Consider the following 10,855-nt stretch of genomic DNA (forward strand, 5'->3'; position numbering starts at 1 on the left):
GGCGGCCCTGGAGGGCGGGGAGGGGCGCGGCGGCGTGTCTGGCTCCTGTTACGAGCGTAGGTGATCCCGAGTTTCTGTAGCAGAAGCTGCTGGAGGCGTGGAAACTCCCAACAGGAAGTTTTTTCTAAAAGGAAGACAATTTGTTTCCCCCCGTTTTTTGTGTAATACAGCCGTACCGCTATTCGCCTCATTGGAGGAGGAGGGCTTCTAAAAGGAAGACAATTTGTTTCCCCCCGTTTTTTGTGTAATACAGCCGTACCGCTATTCGCCTCATTGGAGGAGGAGGGCATCAGGTAAGGACAACGGGCTGCGTTCCTCACCCATACACGCTCACTGGGACCAGCTATGCTGAATTTTATCCAGAAGATTTGCATAACTTTAAATAAAGACAAGCTGCCCCTTCCAGGAGGATGTTGAAACGACAGGGGATCCGGTCTGAGCTTCACATCCCAAGCTATCGGCAAAAGCTAGTTTTCCTTTCCAGACATTTCCTTTGGAGTCACTGAGAAACCCTGAACAAAGAGCACCAAGATGCTGTGAAACACCCCTGTTCTTTGGAAATAAAAGCATCTCAAAAAGAGTCTGAGCTTCAGCTCAGAATCTTGGCTCTGCACATTCGCTTCTTGCTTTGCTATTTGTGCTGCAAAGCATCCTTCTCACTCTCGGAAAGCAGGAGCTGCCATCGCCTTCCTACTGGGAAGAGCCCTTGGGCTGAGCACTACATCCTGGTGCCACTTCATTAGGAGACCTAGGAAGGCCTGGGGCAACTTTCCCCAGCTAAGCAAATGCAGGAGCCTCCCCTCGCTAAGGGAAAATGGGAAAATTGGAAGGACAGCTTTTCCCATGCTCCTCCCTCGCCATATGCCTAGCCCGTGAAAAAGATAAATTACACACATATATGCAGCTGTGAGCAGGAGCAGGGAAGCAATTTTCTGTGCAGCCACGTGTGACAAGGACACAAGTGAAACCGTCCCTTAACTTACACAGACAATATCACTCCACTATGCAGTGCCGTGGATTCATCAAAACGATCTAGCGGTCTTCTGTTTAAGTGGTATCCTCCTCTGGTTTTCCCCAGTCCAACTCTCACATAAAGAACAGCAACACCCTAGAGCTATTTACTCACATGTTCTTGGAGAGGGGGTGATTATTGCTGGTGGCCCTCAGAAGAAAAGCATGTTAAGATCTAAGGAGAAAATGAAAAGGAACAGCGGTCATTTTGTATCAGACTGTTCTCCAAGGGTGACATTTCCAAGCAAGTGTTGACTTGTGGGGTCAATGAGAAGCTAAGATGAGTGGGAAGAAGGTTGACGTGAATGAAATACACACAATGACAGGCTTGACCAAAGTTGAAAAGTTTTCTCATAAAATTTCCACTACTGCCTTGTTACAGGCCGCATTGGAAAGGTCATATGAGCAGCCTATCACAAAAGAGTTCATGTCACAGGTTTCTCATCCTGACAAAAAAGCAGAAGAATCCATGCTTACGTTAAGCCAACCGGTAAGTTTTGAACCCAAAAGGTGGGGGGAAGTCTTAAAAGTAACGTCTTTGAAGAGAATGATGTTAAAGAGAAAACAAACATCGCGTTACGAATGCAGACACCGGTATTTGAAATATGAACAGTTCACAGCTGTTACACTAGGCATTCACTGTGGATACTTCATTTTCCCACTTTCCTTTTTGTGCTAATCCTGCCTCTGTGGCTGGGGCCTACAGGGTGACTCGCACACCTGCACGGACACATTGCATCCGTCCTCCTCTGTTCCTGGAAGGCACAGCTAGTGGCACTGCTCCTAAGCAGAGACCGCTGCCTCCTGCCAGGACCGAAATGAAGGAGGATGCTTGCACAGATGGGCTCTGGTCTCAGCCCGGAAGCATATGGCTGGGAGGCAGCTAGAAACTGTTTCTTAAACCCTTTCTCAGCTGTGGTTTGCCATTCGACCCACAGGCAGGTAGCTACCTCCCCTCTGAGCTCCAGGGGCTCTGGGAGGGCTCCAAAAGCAAATAAAGGGGTGTCATGGGCCTTTGGGGTTTGCACAGGGTGCAAGCGTGGACTTAATGTTGACATAACCTTTATCAGCCTGAAGTACTGGAGCAGGACCTGCCCAAAAACCTTTGAATAAATTGCATGGTAAATTGACAGAGCAAGATATTTGTGTTTCGTTACTGGTTCTTCCACTGTATTACTCTGACATATTTCAGCCTCTGTGCTTCAGTTTTCCCCATCTGCAGAACAATATTACTACTCACCTTTTATTGCATATGGAAGTTTTTTTAACACATATTTCAAGGATCAAAGCTGTGGGCTGGATTCCCAGTGTGGCAGTGTTCTTTCTTCTCTTTTGTTAAGCACCTAACATCACACCTAGTACATGATTTGGCTAGGGTGGAATCGGCACGGACATCCACTTTCTTCTCTTTTTTGGCAGAATATTGGTTTCATCCATGTGAAGATTCAGGATATGATTGATCTAAATGTATGTTTTTATAGAGGATGTGCACTTCTGCAATATCCAGATATTATGGGCAGTAATTAGGAATCAATTGGAACTGGTTATAGTAGAGCTTATAAAGAAATTAATTGGAGTAGTTTGTAATTAAAATAATATATTAATATAATTTTGGAAGATACTTCTGCTTTTATTTTAAAGAAACAAGTAATAGCAAGCACCAAAATAATCAGCTTTATTAGATCATCTTGGTAGTACTAAGGCAGTAATTAAAACCCAACTGTGTTCTTTATAACACTGATGGGAATCTTGAAATTAAGCCACAAAATATTCAGCTGCCTTTTTTGCAACACAAGCCACATAATCATTCCTAGGCATCAGTTTTTCGAAAACTGAAACTTCATTTTCCTTGAGCTCTCTTTCCGTGGTGAAGATGCATGAAGTAAAAGGAAAGACAGATGGATCTTCTTGAACTAAAAAGGTCATTGAGCACCAAACACATTTTCACCAGATACACATTCATGTTTTCTGGCTGAGAGGCAGAAGCAACTAAAATATATGATAAGCCAGGCGCTGTTGTTCAGTGAAACTTCTGTCAATTTGCAGAGGGTCTGTCTAATACTGTTAGTCTATAATACATGAAGATACATACCCTGAGCCACTGTTCTGAAGATTAATTTTGTTTCCAAAAGGTTGGTTTAAACTTAAACAAAAGCAAGGAAGTACAACAGAGGTATTTGGAATCTATCTATATTGGTTTTGCTTTTCACAATACATTTTTAGTGAACTTTTTATTTCAGCAAAATGTCAGATTGTCCCTAAGGCTTTATTGCCATGTTCAAGCCTCCAGAAACTTCTTTTAAAAACTTGGTATGTCCCTTTTTTTTTATTATTATATTGTAGTCTTCAGAATTAAAACAGCCCAACTAAATGGGGTATAATAAAGGGAATATTTTGTGGGTCAAAAGGAAAAGCAAGATGTGTGAAGACTGTAGCAGATGTGCTTTTATGCTTAAAGTGAAGATTAACAAAATTCATTCAGCAAGTGCACTCAGAACAGTGAACTTTAGGAAAAATTCACCACTTCATACACATACACCATTGTCACCGAGTCAGAAACTGGGAGTAATGACACCAATATATACATCTTAAAAATGTTTGGTATGAACACTTTTTCCTTTCCCTGTGCCCCACAATTCCTGAAAATGCAACTCTATTTTTAATTTTAACATCTTCCAATGAACTGCCTCCTCTGAGTGCAATATAATAATTCATGCTGTAAGGCACTGCCATGCTGAAAGAAAGGATCAGGTTAGACCCATTAAAGACCCTAGGCTGAGATGTAGCACTCTCTCCAAACCCTCCTGCTCGCTGTCTTCGCTTCTTGCTGCCAAACAGCTGTTCAGTGCATGCCCACCAAGCCCATTTTCACTCCAGACACAGGAGGCCAATTCATTGTCCACATTCCCCCATCATCCACGTGCTTTCTGTGTGATTCCAACCAAGTCATGCTCAGGCCCTCCAACACACAGAGGAATTTCTGCCGTGTAGGAGTCAGGCACCTCACTGGGCTTGAGAGTCTGAGCCGTAGAATCTCTGTGCTTCTGGTCTCTCCCCATGCAACTAGGATTTGAAAACAAAAAAACCACAAAGCCTTCCCCATTTCATATGGAAGCTGAAAGAAGAAAATTCATCTAAGACTGAGACACTCAAATATTGTAGTGATGGAAATCTGAAGCAGTGTTAAAAACAAATACCTGAGCAAAAAAATTGTCTATGTGGAAAGCAAAAGTATCGGTAGAAGGGCACCTTCTATAAGGTTTGGCAAGGATCCTGCCCCACTGGGAACCTACTTATTAAAATAAAGGGATAAGAGTGGACTGGCCCAAGCAAGGGCAAATGGTGGCTGTCATCTCATATGTATGCTCAAAGCTGCTTTTCCAGCTCAGCTCCTGCATTAGCAAAGTGGTAATCACTAGGATTCCTGTGGAAGAAAACTGAGGTGTAGGTAAGAGTTTCTCTGCCCAGATCTACCATTTGGGTTATTTTCCTAAGGTAACTGCCTCTTACAAGAACAGAAAATAAATGTGTAAAGGAAATACAAAATGTTGATCTTTAGTAGCATATGTGAAGCTAGTGTAAGGCTTTTCCCCCCACAAACCCACAGGGAGAAAAGCTCCATAATCTCTATGCAGTAGATTTCTTCTTGCATGCATAGAAGAACTCCAGATTCTTCACTGTTAGCTGCTTAGTGAGTTTATTCACTGGTCAAATAGGATTGATTATGCCTTAGCATTAATTGACTTGACTTACATATATGGATTTCTTTGCTTTGAAATGTACTTTTACTATCTGCTTGCCTTTCAGTCCACACTATCATAAACAGAAGAAATTGAGTTGCATACTACTGATGTATTGCAAATTACAGCAGTTCTAATACAGGTTTTTACAAAGCCCCAAGATCTGGAAGCGGTGCAAGAAGGTAAATCATAGAATCATAGAAACATAGAATAGTTTGGGTTGGAAGGGACCTCTAAAGGTCATCTAGTCCAACCCCCCCTGCAATGAGCAGGGACATCTTCAACTAGATCAGGTTGCTCAAAAAATACCTTATTCTAGAAGAATGGTGAAGAAATCATCCATCATTAGAGGAGCAAATAGAATACATTGTTTACTGGAAAGCATCTTAATGGATGCCTGGAGACTTAGTTCTGAGCTGCGTATGCTAAGCACCAGCCACCACCAGTCAAACCGACCACAGTTCACTCGCTTGGAGGGAGACACTCAGGCACCCACGCGTCTCTGCGGGTCTCGGCTCGTAATAGAATTTATTCATTCTGTAACGTTAACTTCCAGGTGTTGCAACTGGGTGCAAATTCCGCCACATTAAACATGCCCCAGTGAATTAACCATCTAAACCTTTCCATTAATAGGAAAGGTTTTCCTGTATCAAAAAAATAAATGTGGTCATCACCATGGTCCTTAAGCATAACATGCTACAGTCATACAACAGTCATTGGTTAGGGATAGTCTGACTGAGTTTGTATTGACCCCTACTTTCTATGTATGCTTCCTTGAAAGAAGGAGAAATCCATTCAGAAGTGGCATTTTGTATGCATCTGCAGCCTGTCGCACAGATATTGTCTGCTCTCTTAAGGTGTGTTAACACTTCTAAATAGGAGAAAAAAACAGGCTGAGCAGGCTCAAGCACTGGACTTCACACTGCTTAACTGGCAGCCTCCTCCCCTGCTCTGGTTTGCACTACTCCTATCTGACTCCAAGACACATGCTCTGAAGGGGGCTGGCCATAAGCAGTTTGGACCTGAGCTTGTCTATCCTCTTGGTCACAGAGCTAAGGTTCAGAAAGCTGGTCCTGTTTTATTTATCAAAATGGACACAGCCTTGATTAGTCTATTTTCATTTTTCCTGGTAGCATAAAATAGCTCAGAATGAAAGTCTCTGAGCATCAGTGGGACAAGGGAGCAAAAATGCGCCATCAGTCAACTGCTATCCATAGAAAACCTACAGAGAGGTTTATCTAAAAAGCAAATACCTTGCACTTTCAGAGGCAAAAGCCTGAATGAACAATTGCAGTCTCAGTCATACCTTAAAGTAAGGGGGGCTGCATTCCTAAGGACCCCTAGAAAAGTGAATTCCCAAATAAAAGGATCATGCATTGAGAGCATTCTGCTATCAGGTGCCTGAGACACAATCTGGGCTGTTACCTCTAGGTCATCAGCCTATATGGACGTTCATCCTAGTTAGACAGTATGTTGTGCAGTTTTTTAAAGGTCATCTTTCATCCCCTGCAATCTTGTGTAAACTGTCACTCCAGAGCTTTGCAAAGTGTGAATTCAAGCATGCAAACTCCTAACTGTACAGCGGGAACTTGTAGCAACACAATCCGTCTGCTGCTTTAAGGTCAGGCTAGGAGTTCACTGTTGTACTGTGAGAGATACCAGTCATCAGCAAACTCCCAAATAATGTGTTCATTTGGGTAGAAAATGAAACTCACTTCAGTGACGGGAGATACCATGTGACTCTTTCACAATATTTACATATATTCCAGTACCATCAAGTACTGAAACACAAAAGCCTTTGGAACGATATATGTAACAGTCTTTTCTCCATCAGCTGAATTTTTGCTGAGGTCGACAGCTCACAGTGAAGTCTGTAGGAGAAAGCAGAAGAGAAGCCCTTACCTCCTGCACCTTCCTGACATATAACGGCATTTCCCCCCTCCCTAGACACAGACGCCCCACATCTGCCCGCTCTGATCCACCCTTTGCATGGATAAAAGTAGTCATGCTAGTTAATTTTGCTATAGCTTGGTAGCAGACACATTTAGTATGGTAACAATACACTAACACAGTTCTCTGTTGCCCCTCTCCAAATCCTCATTTATGATGAGGATTTATTTATTCTCTGCTTGAAAATGTTTACTCAACAAGCAATAATGATTCTGCGCTGCCAACCGTCTATGTCATTTGTGGCACTTTCACAGGAACCGTAATTTCCTTTCAAAAAAAGGAGGAGTTCTGGCAGCATGGCTCAGCAAAGGAGATCATCTTTTCTGCGAGACAGACTGCCTGAGGAAGGAAATCCCCATTTTGTGAATATATTTGAGATTTTTTTTCTCTCTAAGAAATTCTCAAAGTTTTCAATGAAAAAAAATTAAGACAATCAATGATAAATTTGTAGTACAGTCCTGGAATAGACACAAGCTTTGTGTTTATGGCATACAGCAGGGATATAAAGAATCAGTGTTTAGTCCTGAAAAAGAGACTTTGGATACTGTCTTTCTTCCTCCCCTCCAAATGTCTTTACAGCACCATGTTTAGATCCTTCACACAGGATACAGGAGATTCATGTTCAACTCTTTGCTCCAATATGTATTTAAATTATTTAAACTTAAAGAGCTCCAACAGGAGCAGTAAAAGAAATCTGACATCAAAAAAGTCGTGGTCGAGGCAATTGTCATTGCCCTTTGCAAACTGTGTCAGAGCAAGTGCTGAACATGGGGCTTACACCAAGCAAATGTCCTATTCACCGTATCAGTGACTTTTCTGAAATGTGGCTGTGAGACGCTTGCTTCTACCTGGATATGCCAGCATGAAGCAAAGAAAACCTTCCTGACTAAACTTGCAAAAAATACGGCCTGTTCCCAAGAAACACTTCTTTTGAGGTATGAGCCATTTTCAATTTTCATAAGAGAAGCCCTGGGTCAGCTCTACCACCACCTCTTTGAACACTTGCTGTTACACATAGCAAAGCTGAAGGGAAACCAGATTTGTCAAGAATTCTGATGGTCTCTGATTTTTTTGTTCCTACGTTGATTTTCCTCTTATCCCAGATGGGGCCATCTTCTCTGCTCTCCCATCATCCCTGAGAAGAGCTTAGCTCCTGGGACACTAAAACCCTTCAGCTTTTTGCTCCTGTCCCTGCAGGTATACGGCAGCGGCCACGATGCAGTTATTGGTACGACTGCAAATGTTAAAGGTCATCCTCTGTTTTGGAAGATGCAATTTTGGACTCTTGAGTCCAGGAGAGACTGAATTTGTCTGACATTCACAGCAAACTCTCTGTGGTGTCCTACATAAAACGTTTCAATAAAAATAATTTCGTTGTTAAGTAAAAGCTCTCCATGCCGTCTGCAGAACCCTGCAGGAAGTTGTCAGGGCCCTGCGGGGGACAGAGACTCCCGGGGCCAGGACCACGGGGGCTCCCCATGGGGTCTCAGGGCAGGGCCTGGCAGCCAGTGCCCATCCCAGCCCCAGACAGGCACAGGGCTGGAGGGCACCGGGGCAGCCCCAGCCGCAGGCATCGGGCACCTCCCTGGGGATGTGGACAGGCCGAGGCCAGGCTCAGACATGGGCCCAGCTCGGCCCATGGCCGGGCAGGGCAGGGCTGTGGGCAGCTGGAGACGGGCCCTGCTCGCTGGGGCAGGGGCTGACGGCTGACACGGCCCCGGGGGGCTGACATGGGGTCCTGGGCCTTGGGCAGGGTGAGGGGAGCCCTGAGGGGCTGGGTAGGGACAGGCAGGGCCACTAGTGCTCTCAGGGCACTGATACATATTTGAAATCCTCTTTTCTGTTTTGCGCGTAGGCAAGCATGATTAATGAATGCATGCCTCTCATTGCCTTCATTACCTGGAGACTTTCATGGAGAATGATTTTTTTTTTAAATTTTAAAACATATCCAGCTTGCCAGGAATTGCATTAAGGACTTATATTATGATAACCATACACTCCCAGAAAAAACTATATTGAAAGGGACCTCTGGAGGTCACCTAGTGCAATCTACTCAAAGCAGGGCCTACTTCAGATTAGATAAGTCAAGTGTCAAAAATCTCCAAGCATGGGGTTTCATAAGCCTCTTCAGGCATCTGTTCTTGGGCTTCACCTCTCCCATGGTGAGAAATTCCTCCCTACATCCAGTCAGAATATTTTTGCTGCAGCTTGTATCCATCATCACTTGTCCTGCTACTGTGCACATCCAAGAAGAGTCTAGCTCCACCTTTTCTGTAACTATCCATTAGGTAGCTGAAGACAGCAATTAGATTCATTGACCTTTACCCTTGTACAGGCGAAGCAACTACAATTCTCTGCTTCTCCTTGTATGTCGTATGCTCCCACTTTGTCAATATCTTGCTGGTACCGAGGAACCTGAAGCTAGGAAAGGTTTTTCAAATGCGGTCTTACAAGTGAGAGGGGAGTAATCACTTCCTTCAACTTGCTGACTACACTTTTGCTACTGTAGCCCAATAAATGTTTGCTGTAAGGGTGCAATGCTGCCTCATGTTCAACTTGTCTGCGGTATCCTTGTCTGTGGAAGTTATCCCTATGGTCTATCACAGGTACAGGACTTTGTTTGCCTTCATGTTTCTGCCAGCCCATTTCTTTAGCTGTCAAGGTCCCTCTGAATGGCAGTCCAGCCCTACAGTGTATTAACTGCTCACTCCAGTGTGGAGTCATCCATGAATGTGATGAGTACACATCACATCCCATCAACTAGTTTGTTGAGGAAGGTGTTAAAAAACATTATAATCCCTAGCATCAACCCTTGAAGAATGCTTCTTGTAACAGGCTGCCAATTAAGCTTCTAAATACTGACGTCCACACTTTGAGCCAAATGATCGAACCACCTCATAGTCCAGCCATCCAGTTCATATCTCCTCTATGTGGCTGTAAGGATTTCTAACAAACTGTATCAAGAACCTAGCTAGAATCCAGATAATCTACAGCCACTGCTCTCATCCACAGGACCAGTCGTCTCACTGTAGCAGGTAATTAGGCTGGTCAGGCACAATTTGCCCTTGGTAAATCCACATTGGCTCTTCCCACTCACCTTCCTTTCCTTCACATGACTGGAAGTGGCTTCCAGGATTTTCTCCCTAATTTTCTAATGCACTGAGGTTAAGAGTCACCAGCTTGCAATTTCCCAGACTCTCTTTCATACCATTTTTGAAGCTGGGCATGACATTTCTCTTTTTCAAGTCATCAAAAACCTGCTATCAACATGACCTTTTAAAGATAAGAGAGAGGAATCTTGCAATGACATGCACCAACTTCCTCAGCATCTTCAGATGCATCCCATCCAGGCCTATGAACTTGTGTGCGTCCAGTCTGCTTAAGTAGTTTCTAACTTGATTGTCCTCTACCATGGGTAATACCTCTCTCTCACAAGCTTTGCTACTGGACAAAGGAATTAGATAAGCTTGAGAGGAGACCTTGCTAGTAAAGGCCAAAGCAAAGAAGACTTTGAACATTTGTGTGTCCTTTGGCACAAGATTGTCCACCTTGTTCAGTAGCAGGCCCACATTCCACACCCAGGTGATGCTTCCATATTCCTTATGGGTAGCTTGACCCTGCTTCCACCTTCTATACATTCCATTTTTGTGTTTAGGCTCAGTCCAGAGTTCCCTGTTCAGCCTAGATGACTTCTTGCTACATCTGCTGATTTTCTTTAGTTTGTTTTCTTTTCTTCTGATTTAAGGAGAAGGTTCTTGATGGTCAGCCAGTTCTCCTGGGTTCATTTGCCCTTCAGTCTCTCATGAGATCCCTCCTACTAGTTCCCTGAACAAGCCCCTGAAGTCCAGGGTCTTTAGACTGCTATTCCCCTTCCTTAAGTCCATCAGGATCTTTTTATGGTCACTGCAGCTAAGACTGCCTTCCCATTCTGTACCAGTTCTTACTTATTCAGGAGAGAAGGTGTCATGGTTTAACCTCAGTCGGCAACTGAGCACCACACAGCCGCTCACTCACTCTCCCCGCCCCGGTGGGATGGGGGAGAGAATTGGAAGAGTAAAAGTGAGAAAACTCATGGGTTGAGATAAAAACAGTTTAATAATTGAAATAATAGAATAAAATCCGAAGAAGAAGAAGAAGAAGAAGAAGAAGAAGAA

At 43.8% G+C, this 10,855-nt stretch overlaps 1 protein-coding gene across 1 annotated transcript in view; it reads left to right on the forward strand.

Annotated features, from left to right (window-relative positions):
• The window catches only part of EGFL6 (EGF like domain multiple 6), a 120,241-nt gene that overhangs the window by 2,842 nt on the left and 106,544 nt on the right, over nucleotides 1-10,855 (forward strand). Inside the window, exons 2-5 of the mRNA XM_009278548.2 lie at nucleotides 1,394-1,501; nucleotides 2,431-2,478; nucleotides 7,899-7,929; nucleotides 9,037-9,154. Of these exons, the coding sequence (XP_009276823.1) occupies nucleotides 1,394-1,501; nucleotides 2,431-2,478; nucleotides 7,899-7,929; nucleotides 9,037-9,154 (305 nt within the window). The remainder of the gene's footprint in view (nucleotides 1-1,393; nucleotides 1,502-2,430; nucleotides 2,479-7,898; nucleotides 7,930-9,036; nucleotides 9,155-10,855) is intronic.

The sequence above is a fragment of the Aptenodytes forsteri genome, unplaced genomic scaffold, assembly GCF_000699145.1.
Source record: "Aptenodytes forsteri isolate BGI_AS27 unplaced genomic scaffold, ASM69914v1 Scaffold434, whole genome shotgun sequence".
NCBI classification, from domain to species: Eukaryota; Metazoa; Chordata; class Aves; order Sphenisciformes; family Spheniscidae; genus Aptenodytes; species Aptenodytes forsteri.